Here is a 17450-nt window from a genome sequence, read left to right on the forward strand (position 1 = left end):
CCTTTTGAGATGGGGAGCCAAGGAAGCTTGTAGCCAGACGCGGATGTTGGATTTTTGTAGGGCAAACTTTAATAAACTCAGAGACATGATGAGTGTCACACCATGGACGAGAATGCTGGAAGGGAAAGGAGCATGTGAAGGGTGGACTCTAATGGAGGATGCAGAGAAAGCAGAAAGGCTCAGCGCCTATTTTACATCTGTTTTTTTCCCACAGGTCAAAGGGTTTAGGCACATCTAGAGATGGAAGTAGCCAAAGGATAGTGTCTGGGTGGCAGGTTAACATGGATAGAGAGGTTGTTTAGAGGCATTTAACTGCACTGGATGAGTTCAGATCCCCTGGGCTGGATGAAATGCACCAGAGAGTGCTCAAAGAACTTTCCGGAGAACTTGCACAGCCCTTGTCCATCATCTTTGGGACCTCTTTAAGGACTGGAGATATCCCGAAGGACTGGAAGAGAGCAAACATTATTCCGATCTTTAAAAAAGGGAGGAAGGATGACCCAGGAAATTACAGACCAGTGGAGAAGATAATGGAGCAGATATTAAAGGGAGTGATCTGCAAACATCTGGAGGACAATTTGGTGATCCAAGGAAGTCAGCATGGATTTGTCTCCAACAGGTCCTGCCAAACCAACCTGGTTTCCTTTTTTGACCAAGTAACAGGTTTGCTGGATCGGGGAAATTCGGTTGATGTCATTTACTTGGATTTTAGTAAAGCTTTTGACAAGGTTCCCCATGATGTTCTGATGGATAAGTTGAAAGACTGCAATCTGGATTTTCAGATAGTTAAGTGGATAGGGAATTGGTTAGAGAACCACACTCAAAGAGTTGTTGTCAATGGTGTTTCATCAGACTGGAGGGAGGTAAGTAGCGGGGTACATCAGGGCTCGGTGCTCGGCCCGGTACTTTTTAACATATTTATTAATGATCTAGATGAGGGGGTGGAGGGACTACTCATCAAGTTTGCAGATGACATCAAACTGGGAGGACTGTCAAATACTCCGGAAGATAGAGACAGAGTTCAACGAGATCTGAACACAATGGAAAAATGGGCAAATGAGAACAAGATGCAATTTAATAAAGATAAGTGTAAAGTCCTGCATCTGGGTCAGAAAAATGAAAAGCATGCCTACTGGATGGGGGATATGCTTCTAGGTAACACTGTGTGTGAACCTTGGGGTACTTGTGGATTGTAAACTAACCATGAGCAGGAAGTGTGATGCAGCGGTAAAAAAGGCAAATGCCATTTTGGGCTGTATCAACAGGGGCATCACATCAAAATCACAAGATGTCATAGTCCCATTGTATACGGCACTGGTCAGACCACACCTGGAGTACTGTGTGCAGTTCTGGAGGCCTCACTTAAAGAAGGATGTAGATAAAATTGAAAGGGTACAGAGGAGAGCGACAAAGATGATCTGGGGCCAAGGGACCAAGCCCTATGAAGATAGGTTGAGGGACTTGGGAATGTTCAGCCTGGAGAAAAGGAGGTTGAGAGGGGACATGATAGCCCTCTTTAAGTATTTGAAAGGTTGTCACTTGGAGGAGGGCAGGATGCTGTTTCTGTTGGCTGCAGAGGAGAGGACACGCAGTAATGGGTTTAAACTTCAAGTACAATGATATAGGCTAGATATCAGGAAAACATTTTTCACAATCAGAGTAGTTCAGCAGTAGGCTGCCTAAGGAGGTGGTGAACTCTTCCTCACTGGCAGTCTTCAAGCAAAGGTTGGATACTTAGGGCTGATCCTGCGTAGAGCAGGGGGTTGGACTAGATGGCCTGTATGGCCCCTTCCAACTCTATGATTCTATGAACAATCTTTTTAAATTGATGACTGCAGGCTTAAAGAGGGGTAGATCAATGCATCTCCATTGTAAACTCATGTTGCAGATGGTCATCTGGGAAAGGATAAAAAATCAGATTAAGTTTTGTCTTTGCTCAGGAAGTGCTTGAATACAAAAACAGCTTTGGGAGAGACAGAATCTCTTCAAGGTCACACCCACAATTAAGCGTCTGCTGGAGGGGAATTAGTCATTCTGAGTTTCTGTGATGGGAAAAGCTGCCAGGTTTAATATCTGGGTATTTGAACTGCTTTGTCCTAAGGTTGGCTCTAATGTGTCCTACAGGGATAAACTATTCATCTAGGAAAGTAGAAGGCATATTATTCAACCTGCTTTCATCAATGAATACCAACTAAACACCTCAAAACATTAACTGCTGAGACAGTGTTCTATGGCATGTTATGAGAAAATGGAAACTGTTATACAGTATGAAGAGGCCATGTGAAAGGTATCTGTAGTTTGATAAACTGAAAATATGAAGAGTAAGGAGGAAGCCCTGCAGGGATATTGTTCCTTAGAGTGTATCCATGCAATTTATTTCAGGGGAACTGACTTCTGTGGTCTGAAAAACAGTTGCAAATCCAGGAAAACTCCAGGCCCCACCTCCCTTAAGATAACCCTAGCATTCCCCCTCCTAAAGTGATACAGGTAGGGTTGCCAACTCTGGATTGGGTAATACCTGGAGATTTGGGTTTAAAGCCTGGGGAAGAGTTTGAGGATTGGTAAGACCTCAGTGAGCTTTAATGCTAGAGAGTCCACCCTCCACAGCAGCCATTTTCTCCAGAGGAACTGATCTCTGTAGTCTGAAGATGAACTGTAATTCCAGGGGAATCCAGGCCCTTTCCGGAGGTTGGGAACCCTGGTCTCAGGAGAAATAGACTTTGTTTTCCAAATGTTAAACCTCATACAAACCTGTTTTCTCTTGGTTGCACAGTCTCCCTATTGGTCTTGTTTACAAAGGGTGATCTTGTGCGGAGAGACTGGAGGAGATACACTTTCTTCAGAAAAGGGACTTAGATTGGGGGATGTTTTTGTCTCCTCCTATCCTTTTATTCTACCATTGTTAATTTTAATGTGAATCCCCATCCTGCTTATGGCATTTCTCTGTATTTGGAGACTAAATTGTTACCAGCTCAAATGGCAGTTTTGCTACATTGCCCATAACCTACCTCATTATGTGCAGTGCAGTGTCCAAATGTTCTTTGTGCCTGTGGCCAACGTCAGATGCTTTGTTTACAATGAGTAAGGTGATCCCACAGGCTGGGAAGGGATGCTTCACATACAGGGTCAGCATGTTACTTCAGCTTCTCAGGGTGAGAGTTCAGTTTTGTTCCCTCATTGCATCATTAGCAAATTGGTCTCATACCCCCTATGGGTGAGCTGATTGTATCTGACAGTTACTTGCAAAATAATGACGTGCAAGTTGATGTGGTACAGAGCCAGTCCATTATATCTATTAGCTTGCTTACAAAAGTCTGCAGGAGAAGTTCAACACTGTGGTCAAGGGGATTATAATCAAATGTGAAGTCAAATTGCATCCAGACAAAACAGGACTTTCCTCATGTGGATCATCACAGTGGTGAAATACATTCCCCTCTTCTTCAGCACCACTTGCATGGTAAATAGGCTTCATAGGTAGATCATTGTATTTCCTTTTTGGATACAGGGAAGGAGGATATCTGACGCACATAGTTGATTGGATTACATCTGTATACCTTTAGGCCTTAATCAATTTGCGTGTTAAGATTTTTGCAGTCAAATGCTGTTTTGAAAGCCCCTGTGAGTGTAAGGATTCCCCCCCCCCCTCTGCTGCATGGCATGGGAAGTGACCAATGTATTTCAATCATACATTTCAGATGTTTACCAGTAGACTCAGAACAAAGCAATATATAATGACCCCACTTGTTCCTACAAATTGGTCTAAGAAGAAAACACCTAAAATGCCTTTGGGGTTCTATTGTTTGTGCCAAATTAGGGAGGAACATGGCATCAGTGCAAATGTGGGGGGGGGTCTTGATTCCTTGAGTATAAATATATCCTGTTATTGGGAAGCATCGGAAAGTTGGACATCAAAAACATCAGAGCCAAATTCTACTACTACATCATGAAGACTGCAGCTATCCTGGCACTTCTTACTCTGGGACTGTGTTACTGCTTCCTTATTTCAGGTGTGTATCAATTCTACTGAAGGACCTCAAAGTGCACTGAGGCTGGCACACCCATCTAGCTTTAAAAGAAAGATAGATCTGATTCTGAAAATCTGAACGTTTGTAAAGATTCCACCAAAATGGCAAAACTGAAATGCTTAAGTTGGGTTTTAAATGTTTTGAAAGTTGGGTCCCTTTTCAATTATATAATGCACTATATAATTTCTTTACTGTTGATTATTTTATCTAAACTACTAGAAATTAAGCCCACTGTAGCTGAAATACAGCGGGCACTAGAGCATAGGGAAGAATAAGGGAGGAATGAAAGGTTGAAGAGGGAAGGAGGGATGGCAGTGAGAAAGGAGGGAAAGAAGTGGGTGAAGGGATGAGTAGGAGGAATAGAGGAAGGAAGGCAGGGAAGTGTGTTAGAGAGGAAGGGGGAAAGAGAGCAAGTGAGAGGGAAAGAGAGATAGGCAGGAAGTAGATGGAGAAGTAGAGGAAAGAAGGAATGAAGGAAGAAGGAAGGCAGGCAGGGAGGCAGGTGGACTTGGAGGGGAGTGGGGGGAAAGGAGGGCTTTTTTAAGGGTCTGTGGGGGGATTGGCGAGGGGGAGCGATTAGGGGGGTGATTGGGGGGAAGAGCGTGGTGTAGAGATGGGTGGGAGCGTGGTTGGGCAGTTGGAGGCACCTTTTGGGGGGAGTGGGTGGCGGCAGACTGCAATGTGTGGGTGGGTGGGCTGGGGGATCCGCGGGGGTGAGTGTCGGACAGGGCCCGCTCTTTTTGCATGCAGACCATGGGGACAAGATTAGAGACAGAAATACCAAAATAATACTTTGCCATTGGTTCCCAGTTTGTTTTTGAAAATTCATTGATCTTTGCTTAATGTGACTGCTAGGCTGGCACCTTACCACTCTGATAAAGTATCCTGTGTTCTAGTATCCTAGAGGAAGTTGCCACAGACTTTCCAATGCAAAAGCCCCTTATGCTGCTGGGGACTCCAGACTTTGTTTAATGGAGTGGTAGGATACAAAGCAGTAATCAGAACTGGTGATTCATGGTTAGAAGAAAATGCAGTCAACTGAGTAAAAAGGATATTGCTCTTTTTTATTAAAGCTCCTTTTTTCTGTCTTTTTTTGCAGGTGTTTGCTGTTTTCATGAGTCACAGGTAAGTTCATTTCTGTTAATTTATTTTGAAAATTGTTAGTCTGCCTTTCCAGGAACAAGGGAGAGAGAAAAGAAAGGAAGAAGAAGCAGACTTGGCTGTGACAGAACTGCTCTGTGACTAGCCCAAGGTGACTCAGCTCGCTGCATGTGGAAGGGTGGGGAATCCAACCTGGCTCTCCATTCTTAACCACTACACCAAGCAGAAATCTAAATTCCTATGGAAACATGAGTCACACATAAAGTATATGAATGTACAGCTCTGTCAGCTGCAGCACTGATTCAGCCTCCCCCCAATTTTTTTAAAACAGTCTTTTAATCTGTGACTTTACAACTTCTATTTTAAATTAATGCATTTATATGAACAGGAAAAATTCAGATTTTTAAAAAACCTGTGGAACTAGTGCCTCTTAATTATGTGCGGTCATCCTCCAGACTCCTTAGCCAGCTGCTCTGCTCTTCTTAATCTTCGTCTACTTTGCTGGAAGCTACATTTTGCAGCACTGCAGACAGCCTGGGCTCGGGAGGCAACGGGACCTGTGTCCATGGGCCGGCTGTGACAACAGGTCTGACGGAGCTCCATGGTCACAAGGAGCTGAAGCCCACCGCATGGAGGGGGGAGACGATGCCAGGTTCTGGGTGCTTATTTCAAGCCTCCTACTCACCCCTCCGCCTTTCCCCACTGCCAGAGGACCAACACAACCGGCAAGCCTCCTCAGTTGCTCACTTGCTCACCCAAGATGGGTCTGTCATTCTTGCGCTCTGCTGGGAGGCTCTACAGCAGCAAAATGGCTCCAGGGCTGCAGTAGAGCATGAGAAGGCAGCAAATGGCCAGCCCGTAGGCCACGTCCTTGTGGCTCACCATGGCCATAAGCTCCCCTCAGCACCGTGCAACCAAAGGTTTCCGCCGCGCGCCTCTGCTCTCAGCGCACAGACCCGGCAGCAGCGGAGGCCTGCGTTGCAACCCTGCCTCCTCGCAACGCCTCTCAGCTGCAGCCAGCACGCCAGGAAATGCTCTCACTAAAGGCATTTCCTCCCACCACCCAGCCAGCCTGCACCTTTTTAAAACAGGAGGAGAGCTGAAGGACGCACTCCTCTGTGGGGCATGGCGGCACCAGTGGGGAGTGGTTATTATTAAAGTTATTATTAAAGTTTAACATTATAAAATTAACAAAAATAATATAAAACTCATATCCTGGTGAAATAGCCACATGGCAGCTGCATTCTTTCAAAAAATCAGGACTTTTTAAAAATGCCGTGGGACAAATTGTTAATAATAGGGACTGCCTTGCCAAAAGCGGGACATCTGTTCACAGCTAAACATTACCTAATTAAATGGTCAGAGGCCCAGATACTGAGAACAAAGAATTCAAAACAGTCATTTCCCTGCACATCCTGAATCTGAGCCTCAAGTCAAATGATTCAGCAATAACATGAATGATCTATAGTACATCTGAACTGCCATTTTCATTTAGAAGAGTAAATCTCTTTATGCTGTCAAGATATAAGGGGAAAGATGTATCTTTACACTGAGAAAGTTTAGAGAATTACTGGGGTAATTCCTGGGCTGTGTGGCCATGGTCTGGTAGTTTTATTCTGACAATTTGCCAGTAACTTTGGCTGGCATCTTTAAAGGTAGGACATGGCAAGATGGGACTCTTTCTGTGCCAAAGTACACTTTAGCATGGAGAGATTTGCATCTTGCCATGCCTTAGCTCTGAAGATTCCAGCCACACTAACTGGCAAAATATCAGGGATTAAAACTACCAGACCACAGCCACACAACCCAGAAACAACCAGTTGACTCCGGCTGTGAAAGCTTTTGACAATTCATTTAGAGAATTACTTCATTCTTTTAAAATGGAAGTGGGCAATTCAAAGGAACTAGTAAATCATGGTAATAGCTTATAAAGTTATTATGCTATAGGAGCAGCTGATTCAGTACAAAAACAAACAGCTCTCTAATGGTAGAAGGAATTACAAACAGGGGAGGGATGTTGTGGGGGTCTGGATATGGTACCAGTGTGGACAGAGTCTTCAGAAATATGCCTCCTCCTGTCCACATACCAAGCAAAGGGACTTCAACTATGATCTTTACCAAAATTTCATATCAAACTAGGACTGGGAAAAATCACAATATAGCAGGGAAACACTCAGCAAGTGGATGATTAGAGGAGGACATTGTATAGATCATTCCAAAGAAACTTTGCTCTGTTTTGGATGCCATTTTGGAATGAAGTGTCTAAGTAGAAGAAATCTTAAAGGACTTTGGGTCTGATCCAGCAATCATTGTTTTGCAGTGTCTACAGGTCAGTTTGCTCTAAATAAAAATACAAGTTTTGATCTAATTTAAAATTTACAGAGCTATACTAAAAAAGCATTACCATTTTGTAGGCTGACTGCAGTTATTACAAGAGGTTTTCTGAGAGGGTCGATCCAACAAGATGCACCTTGGAGTATTTTCCAGTATGTGGTTCCAATGGCCAAACATATACCAACAAATGTCTCTTTTGCAATGCAGTCAGGTAAGTATCACTCTTTAATAACTAAAGCTGAGATAAATTGCCTTTTCTAAAAGGGATCCTGCTCCTAAGAGACTAAGGGTTCATTTTGTAAGCTGTGGACGATGCTTCCCACCATGCATGAAAGTAATGTACAAATTATGACAACACATTGAAAGAGAGTTAGCCTCTGAGCCGGCTGGTCTTTCTTCACATCCTTAAAGCCAGTGGGCAGTGTCAGTGCAGAGCAGGTCTTCAGGCAGAGATCTGACAACAGGGGGGATGTAGATTTTTCACTGCCAATTGGAGCTATTATTTTTGTTTTCTCATTCTCTTTGCAGGGCAAGTCAAGGGAAGATTCATTTTAAGCATTATGGAACTTGCTGAGTAGCTGCTGCCTATGAGATATGTAACACCTGCTTTTCACATTTTAGCCAGTCCTGAACCCTTGTAGTCAACTACACCACATATCGTCTTAAAAGTTCTACCAATCTACTGGGTTTAAATGAATATTTCTCAATGATGTATTTGCTTATGTTGAAAGGCATAATGCTTATGTTGAAAGGCTTATGTTGAAACACTCTTAAGTTAAGTCATGCATGAAAAGGGAAATGTTGGAACGACCTCTCCCTATCAGAACTGGCTGAAAATAATTCTGAGTTCTGACACTCAATAATGTTTTATATGAGGCTAGGTCTGAAGAGAATCCCCCAGTACAGCCATGTCAGTCACACATAGGCTAGACAAGGATGAGAAAGTAGAATCAGATCGTGCAAATACTTCCATCATGAGAAAGTTACTATGAGTGCCTGATGCTCATGGTTTACAGTTAGCTCCCCTTCCCCCTGTTGCCAATGTGGTTTAAGAAGGATTCTACTTTAATAAAGCTGAATTGTAATCATATTGGGATCAGTCTCTAAGTTATTCCTTTGAAAAGGGATTTCTGCATACTAACTCTCCTGACAGTTCATCATGGCTAAGCATGAGGATCTACACTGATATAAATTCTCCACCAGAAACTATGCCTCCAATAAACTGGTTTTGTGCACTGCTTTTAGTGCTGGTTTAGTATCAGAGAATCTTTAACCGCTCCCGTGGAGCGGATTAAATAAAGGAGTAAAGGCTAAAGGGGAGGAGATAGGGCGGGCTCTGTCTGGGATAAAAACTCGGGTTCAATCAGGAGCTGCGAAGCAGCTCCTGATTGGACCCTCCAAGTGTCACTCGAGGGCCAAAGCGCGGCTCCCCATTGGCTGGCTGCCCCAGCCTCACCTGGGCCAGCCGGGGAGTCGCTGCTCAGAGGAAGAAGCCATCCCCAGCAGTAAGTCCTCCAGCCGGCTTCCCCTGCCACTGGGCCGGCACTAGGCCGCAGAGCCCGCCGCCCCCATCTGGAGACTTCTGCCAGGCCCTGGGGCAGCCGAGCCTGCCCCTGGGCCCGGCAGAAGGCTGCAAAGTCCCCTTTCAGGCCACCTACCTTACTTTGTTCCTCCCTTCCTCCCAGCATTCCCTGTGTCCTTCCCTTCCTCCCAGCAATCCCTTTGTTTTTCCCTTTCTTCCTCCCTCTCTCCCATTTGCCTCTTTCTGCCTACCTGTTTCTCTCCCTCTTCTTCTGTCTCTATCTTCCTCCCTTTCTTTCTGTCTTTCTCTCTGTCTCTCTTTCTCCTTTTCCTTCTTCCTTCGCCCCATCCCTCCACCCACCCACCATGCTAGGGCCCACTGTATTTTGGCCACAGCTGGCTTAATATCTAGTACGATATAAAAATTATAACATATACAATACAGGATTAAATACAGTAAATACATGCAATACTGTAAATGAGATTTAAAAAAAATACTTGGAGGAATATTTACAGATTTGGCGGCCAAAATGGTTCTCAGTCCAAAGTAAGCTTTTTCCTTGGAAAAGTCAAATACCTTGAGAATAGTGAAAAAAGGTGAATGGGCTCTGGAACTGCATGGTAACCAATCACAAAATGGTAACTAATTATTAGTAAAATCCCAGTGTCTTGAGTGAACCAGCCCTATTTTGTTGCCATGCTACCAAGTACCTCCTTCCACAAATGAACAAAACTAGCCTGCCTGGTTATTATTGCACCCGGGGAAACAATGGGCACTAGGATGCATACCTGCACTGTGGCCTTTGCAGGGGCTAGCTACATGGTAAAACCTCCTGTCCACTTTGGACTTTTGATGCCCCAACTCCCAATCTTGAGGAACATTCCTGACCCAAGGGTTGCCAACCACCTGCGGCCTGGAAATCTCCTGGAATGGGAGGGGGAGAAAAAGTTTCAGGATGGGAGAGGTTGGCCCTGGGGGATTTCAGGCTCCTGGAGATGGAAGGACTACGTAGGAGGGGGGACTCTTTGGCAATGGCAATGAGCAAGTAAAAAAAGAGTTACACCATCCTCCTGCAACAGCTTCTTCTGCCTGTGCTTTAGCTTCATCTCCTTAAGCCAATGGCAATATGTGCAGCTTCATGTAGTGGTTAAGAGCAGCAGCTTCCAATGTGTGAACTGGATTTGATCCCCTGCTCCTCCATATGTTGGGTACCCTGGGGCTAGTCACAATCCTGTTAGAAACTGTCCCCACAGAGCTGTTTCTCTCAGAGCTTTCTCATCCTCACCTACCTCACAGGTTGTCTGTTGAGGGGAGAGGAAGGGAAGGCCACTATAAGTGACTCAGAGGCTCCTTTGGGCAGAGAAAAGCAGAGTAAAAACCACCTCTTCTACTGGGAATGTGCAACTGGGAAACAGTGTCTCCCCCCTACACATGTCCCCACGGTCTCATGGTGCTTCTGTGCCTCATCTTTCCTCATCTTTCATGCTATTCGTCCAAAATTTACTTTGTTGTGATGGTTTGGAAAGACTGCAGCAAGAGCAAGGTGGTATCCATATGGGAAGGGACAGTCTACATCTTCCCAGTCCCACTGACATCAGCATTATTATCCCTGCTGCAATTGCTTTTGATGGCTACCCCCCAAAGCATTCCTCCCTTTTCAGATTGCAAACTGCAAATCTGACTTACTCATGAGTAAACATTCCCAGAGAAGAGGCTTTTCCTGGCTGTCCCGGATCACAGAGGGGTGGGGGGGATTCTGGGCCTCCCACAGACCCCCTTCCAGATGATACACAGAGGCTGCATAACGAGGTGGCTTGTCCCCCTTCCTCCAAGTTGAAAGAGGCCAGGAGGCCAGGGTAACTTACTCCTCTTCTACCCAGTAAACCTCTGACACTGGCTGGACATTGGAGGTGGGGATCTGATTCCATATTTGCCTTTCCTGGCTGAGAGCTCCCTCCTGATGGGGCTAAACTATCCTGGCCATGACTTACTCATGAGTACATATTCCCAGGATAGAGGCTTTTCCTGGCAGTCTGCATGCAACTTGACCTGATTGGCCCTCATTGGCAAAGTGCTCATCATACCCCAAAGGGAGGGCAAGTTCAGCTTTATAATGTTTGGTGATATGACAGAGACCTGAGTCATGGAAGGTGAAACAATAACTCACAAAGAACTAGTCCCTGCTGGGTTTACCATCAATCATGGACAGCAGGTTGGGAGGGGTGGCAATTCCAATCCAGGAGGATTTCTCCTTCAGAGCACTCCCATGCTGTCAATCCCAGGAACTGAATGTGTTAGCCTAAGGTGGGGTACAACTGAGAGCATGGCCATCTGGGTGGTATGCCATGCCCCCTGCTGGAGTTGGAGGCAGCCTGGTCACTACAATTCCCAGTCTATTAATTCTGGGGGACTTTAATATCTATGCTTAGTTGCCATCCTCTGGAAATGGTCCAGATCTAGTGTTGCTATAGCGGACACTAGGGTTCTCACAATTTGTTACCAGACTACCCATCAGGCAGTTCACACCGTGGATCTCATTTTGCGCTGGGTGTGGAATTGATAGCAGCAAATGCTGTGCCATGGTCAGACCACTATGCCCTGAAGGCCTGGCTGCAATTCCCCCTCTCCCCTCAGTTGGAGGCCAAGCATATTTTAGGTCACCTACAGAGACTTATGGATCCAAACTGATTCCTGAATGCTCTGCAGGACCCAGTGCTTCCTGGCACTTCTCTAAATGGATTGGTCAGTGGCTGAAATGACCGAATGTGGGCTGCTATTGACAAGACTGCTCCCCAATGTCCTTTGTGCCCCCATCCCAAGTGAGCTCCCTGGTACACAGAGAAGTTTTGCAAGAAATGGGAACTGAGACTATTAGAGCAAGTCTGGAGGAAGACTCATGATGAAGCATCAAGAACATCTTATGGAATACTTATGAAAGCCCTTGAGATGGCAGTGAAATCAGTAAAATGCAACTTTTACTAAATTGCCATCGCATCCACAAATTCATGCTCAGCACAATTGTTTAGGATAGTCCAGTCACTCACTGCCTTGGAAGAAGGGCACCAAAAATAAGCAATTGGAAATCAGCTGTGTGTACATCTGCTCCTGAAGAAACCATCCTCGAGAACCCGCCAACTACCGACTAGTCTCTCATCTAGCACAGTGGTCTGCAACCTTCCGCTTGCCGTGGACCGCTGTGGAGTTGTGGGTGGAGAGGGCGGTCCGGGGGCCCGCGCACGCGCGGCAGCCCCAGCGCAAATGCGCATGCGTGGACTGCCGCGCATGCACGTTTGCGCCCGGCAGGGGCACAAACGCGTGTGCGCGGCAGTCCATGCATGCGCGTTTGCGCCGCCGCCATGCCGGCGGCCACGGTTTCCCCTCCTGGCCCCTCCGGGCTGCGAGCAAATCGGTACGCTTTAGCGGCCGATTAGCTTGTGGCTCGGCAAGCTTCTCTTCCCTCCCCTCCCGAAGTGAGAAGCTTGCCGGGCCGCGAGCTAATCGGCCGCTTTGGCGGCTGATTTGCTCGTGGCCTGGCGAGCTTCTCGCTTTGGGGGGGGAGGGAAGACGGAGCCGCGGCCCGGCCCGCGGGTTGGGGACCACTGATCTAGCATATCTGGGGAAAGTAGGAAAAAGGGTTGTCATGGATCAAATATCAGCATTCCTGGATGAAGCTTCATCCCATCCCAATCAGGGTTCCAGCCTGGCCATGGGGTGGACACAGTGCTGGTCACCCTGACGGATGACCTCCGCTGCAGCTGGACCATGGTGGGTCAGTGCTGCTTGTATTACTCAACCTCACATCAGTGTTTGATATAGTCAACAATAAACTCTTAGCTCACCACTGGAATGCTGGGATACGGGGGACAGCTCTACAATGGATAAACTCCTTACTCCAGGGTTACAGACAGAGGGTAGCAATTGAAGCAAGACAATCAAACTATTGCCAACTCATTTGGAGTTCGACAAGGAGCAGACCTTCTCTCCAATTTTATTCAATATATTTATGCATCCTCTTGCCCAGCTGGTGTGAAAGTTCAGGCTTAGATACTGTCAATGTGCAGGTGACACCTAGCTCTTCTTCCAGATGTCTGTTTGAAGCACAACCCTTCAAAGATGGAGGTCCTATGGTTGGGCAGGAAGCATAATTGCCTGACTTATATGGGATACAGTTATCAGGAGCTCACTCTGCCAGGAATTTGGGCATGATCATGGATGCCTCCCTCTCAATGGAGGAACAGATAATGGCTGGCATAGCATGGCTGGCGTTTTACCACCTGCACCAAGCCAAACTACTAGTGCCCTACTTGGCCCCGGAACACCTAGCCACAGTGATCCATGCGACGGTCACCTCTAGACTGGATTTCTGTAACTCTCTCTATGTGGGCCTACCCTTATCCCTGATTTGAAAACTGCAACTGGTCTGCAATGCAGCAGCCAACATTCTCACGCAAACACCATGGAGAGGCCAACTGAATTGATAACAACTACCAGGTCTGTAGTGAAATAATGGCTTCATATATTTTCCTGTTCTGTTAAAACTTTGGCTCAGACCTGTAAGTGTCTGAGTAGGCTGCAAAAAGATTTTTCTTTTCTATGCAAGGGTATGATACCCAGTTAGCTGACCAGATTAGAAGGGAGGGAAGGCGGGGCATGCCGGCACCTCCACGGTGGCAGCAGCAGCCCCCCTCCCTCAGACTGGGTGGCGGCGGTACCCCCTCCCTCCAACTGGGCGGTGGTGGTGGTGGGCAACAGCGGTCATGGGGAGAGAGCAAGAAGCATGGGAGCAAGGGGGGAGCTGAACCTGCCGGATACCCACCTGCCAGCTACCTAGAGCCTCAACTGGAGAGGAAGACGGGGATGCTCGTCTGGAGGGAAAGAAAGAGCTGGCTGGCTGGCTGGCTGGCTGGCTGGCTGGCTGGCTGGCTGGCTGGCTGGCTGGCTGGCTGGCTGGCTGGCTGGCTGGCTGGCTGGCTGGCTGGCTGGCGCTTCTCTCTCTCCCTCATAGAAGCATGGATATTCGACGCCTCTGGCCATACTCGTGGGCGCTTCTTTCGGCCTGAGGGAGGAGGCCTGGTCAACCTGGCAAGCTGGTTCTTCTGCCTGCATGCGAGGAGGATGTTAAGACTGGCTTGCCTTGAATTAAGCGCCATGCCCGCCAATCCAGAAGTGCAACCAGGAAGTCACCGAGGCAGCCGCCAGGAAGCCCCTGATCGCCCGCCCGCTTCTCACTGATAAGCCGCAGGGAGCCCACAATTGCCTCGGCATGCAGACCCCCGATGGTGCCACAGCGGGAAGCATGGGCTCAAGTACAACTACAAGTACAATGATATAGGCTAGATATCAGGGGAAAAAATTTCACCTTCAGAGTAGTTCAGCATTGGCATAGGCTGCCTAAGGAGGTGGTGAGCTCCCCCTCACTGGCAGTCTTCAAGCAAAGGTTGGATACACACTTTTCTTGGATGTTTTAGGATGCTTTGGGCTGATCCTGCATAGAGCTGGGGGTTGGACTAGATGGCCTGTGTGGCCCCTTCCAACTCTGTGATTCTATGATTCTAGGAGGCGGGGGGGGCAAGGAAAGGCTGCTAGCGGGAAAGAGTGTGGCGATGCACCTGCTGCATTGGACTCAGTACCTCAGGGGGACTTTTTAAAAAGGTTCCGGGACCTGGGACAAATTCTTTAACAGTGGGGCGGTCCCACCATATAAGGGACATCTGGGCACCTTACCTTATACCTGTGTCCTTGGAAGTCTAATGCCACCAGTGCTGACTGGGGCCAACCAGGCATTTCTCCATCTTGGCTATTAGCGCCCTTCCTGTCCTCTGATCACCTGGCCACTGTAATCCATGCAATGGTCACCTCCAGAATAGATTTCTGTAACTTGCTCTATATTGGCCCTACATAGGCAATGGGCTTGATCTGGAAATTGCAGCTGGTTCAATATGCAGCTGCCAGGATTCCTACAGATACATTATGGAGGGCCCATATCCAGCCTATGCTGAGGCAGCTGCACTGGTTGCCAGTTGCTGTCTGGATCAGGTTCAAGATTTTGGATTTGACCTTTAAGGTCATAAACAGTCTGGGCCCAGCCTGTCACCCTATGCCCCCTCATAGGACTCTTTGTTCTGCGAGCACTAATCTATTGGTCATTCATGGCCGCAGGGAAGCTTGCCTGGCCACAACCAGGGCCAGAGCCTTTTCAGTCCCGACCCCAACCTGGTGGAATGAGCTCCCAGAGGAGCTGTGGGCCCTGCAGGATCTTTCAGCATTCCGCAGGGCCTGCAAAATGCAGCTTTTCCGCCAGGTCTATGGTTGAGGCCGGGCAGCAAGGAAGATCTAGACCCTCCCTACATAAGTGGTGGTAGTGAGGTACATCTGCACCCTCGGTTGACCCTCTCCCTATTAGTGTGTGTTTTAGGGGATTGCTAGGTTAGGCTTGCATTTTCTGCTGCAGCATCTTTTCTGTTTTTTCTTTTGCAGGGTTTTATATTCTATTTAAGGGATTTTTAGTGCCTGTTTTAAGGGATTTATGGGGATTTTAGTCTAACATTGCAACCCACCTCAAGCCCTTGGGGAGAGGCAGGCAATAAATGTAAATATAATAATACAATCATAATAATAACTCTGATAAGGTAGCCAGTCGCAGATGTTTCCTGTTAAGCTGTCCTGATCAGGCCTCTTGCTAGATGAAGTCTGTATTTCATCTCCTGTCCTAGGGTTGGCTTTTTTTATGCCTTCTGCCCTGACATCAGTCATTCTATTGGTTTATTACTCAACTGGCAAATAAATCTGATTGGCTTTTATATCCAGGAATATAATGGAATGATTCTCATGACTGGAATGTAATGGTGGATGGATATGAACTGTTCAGAAACAACAGAATAGATCGAAGAGGTGGAGGAGTGGCACTGTATGTGAAGAAAGGGCTTACCTGTCAGGAAATTCTAGTGAAGGAGAGCATATCTACAGTGGAAAGCATCTGGGTGAAAATAAGCGAGGGGAAAACAAACAGTGTGGTGGTTGGTGTCTGCTACCGACCGCCTGACCAACGAGAGGATGTGGATGCTGCACTTTGTGAGCAGCTTGAGAAAATATCCAAACGGCAGGACCTTGTCATCATGGGTGACTTCAATTTCCCAGATGTGTGCTGGGAAACAAACTCTGCGAAGCGTCCTCAGTCATGCAAGTTTCTGACCTGCCTGGCTGACAATTTCATTTATCAAATGGTAGATGAACCCACAAGAGGTTCAGCCATACTGGACTTAATACTGACCAACAGGCAAGAGTTGGTGGATGAGGAAGGAGGTGGGGACCCTAGGGGGAAGTGACCATGTCCTCATAGAATTCCTTTTGAGATGGGGAGCCAAGGAAGCTTGTAGCCAGACGCGGATGTTGGATTTTCGTAGGGCAAACTTTAATAAACTCAGAGACATGATGAGTGTCATACCATGGACGAGAATGCTGGAAGGGAAGGGAGCATGTGAAGGGTGGGCGCTACTCAAACAAGAGCTATTGCATGCTCAATCAATGACTATTCCAGAAATACGAAAACACTGCAGGAGCTCTAAGAAGCCTATTTGGATGAACAGAGAACTTCAAGAGGAACTAAGAAAGAAAAGGAAAATGTTCAGGAAATGGAGGGAAGGACAGAGCTCTAAAGAAGAGTACCTACAGGTTACTAGGCACTGTAGATCAATCATTAGAAAGGCCAAAGCTGAGAGTGAGCTAAGATTGGCCAGGGAAGCCCACTGTAACAAGAAAAGATTTTTCAGTTACGTGAGGAGCAAACGTAAAGTAAAGGAGGCAATAGGCCTGCTGTTGGGTGCGGATGGACAAACTCTAACGAAAGATGCAGAGAAAGCAGAAAGGCTTAGTGCCTATTTTACATCTGTTTTTTCCCACAGGTCAAAGTGTTTAGGCACGTCTAGAGATGGCTGTAGCCAAAGGACAGTGTCTGGGTGGCAGGTTAACATGGATAGAGAGGTTGTCGAGAGGCATTTAGCTGCACTGGATGAGTTCAAATCCCCTGGTCCAGATGAAATGCACCCGAGAGTACTCAAAGAACTTTCCAGAGAACTCGCACAGCCCTTGTCCATCATCTTCGGAACCTCTTTAAGGACTGGAGATGTCCCGGAGGACTGGAAAAGAGCAAACGTTATTCCGATCTTCAAAAAAGGGAGGAAGGATGACCCAGGAAACTACAGACCAGTGAGTCTGACCTCTGTTGTGGGGAAGATAATGGAGCAGATATTAAAGGGAGCGATCTGCAAACATCTGGAGGACAATTTGGTGATCCAAGGAAGTCAGCCAGACCAACCTAGTTTCCTTTTTTGACCAAGTAACAGGTTTGCTGGATCGGGGAAATTTGGTTGATGTCATTTACTTGGATTTTAGTAAAGCTTTTGACAAGGTTCCCCATGATGTTCTGATGGATAAGTTGAAGGACTGCAATCTGGATTTTCAGATCGTTA

The 17450-nt window shown here is 46.9% G+C and overlaps 1 protein-coding gene across 1 annotated transcript; it reads left to right on the top strand.

Annotated features, from left to right (window-relative positions):
* Nucleotides 1–3943: 3943 nt before the first annotated feature.
* LOC143831168 (ovomucoid-like) lies at nt 3944–8379 on the top strand. Its single transcript, XM_077324245.1, has 4 exons — nt 3944–4007; nt 5125–5150; nt 7541–7671; nt 7989–8379. The coding sequence occupies exons 1-4, from the start codon at nt 3944–3946 to the stop codon at nt 8032–8034; spliced, it is 267 nt and encodes an 88-aa protein (XP_077180360.1). The 3' UTR covers nt 8035–8379.
* Nucleotides 8380–17450: the final 9071 nt, after the last annotated feature.

This window comes from Paroedura picta, chromosome 3 (assembly GCF_049243985.1).
Source record: "Paroedura picta isolate Pp20150507F chromosome 3, Ppicta_v3.0, whole genome shotgun sequence".
NCBI lineage: Eukaryota > Metazoa > Chordata > Lepidosauria > Squamata > Gekkonidae > Paroedura > Paroedura picta.

Coding starts and splice junctions, on each gene's coding strand:
- LOC143831168 (XM_077324245.1), top strand. CDS start 3,944: ATGAAGACTGCAGCTATCCTGGCACTTCTTACTCTGGGACTGTGTTAC. Junction 5,151..7,540: donor GCTGTTTTCATGAGTCACAG/GTAAGTTCATTT, acceptor ACCATTTTGTAG/GCTGACTGCAGTTATTACAA. Junction 7,672..7,988: donor CTCTTTTGCAATGCAGTCAG/GTAAGTATCACT, acceptor TTCTCTTTGCAG/GGCAAGTCAAGGGAAGATTC.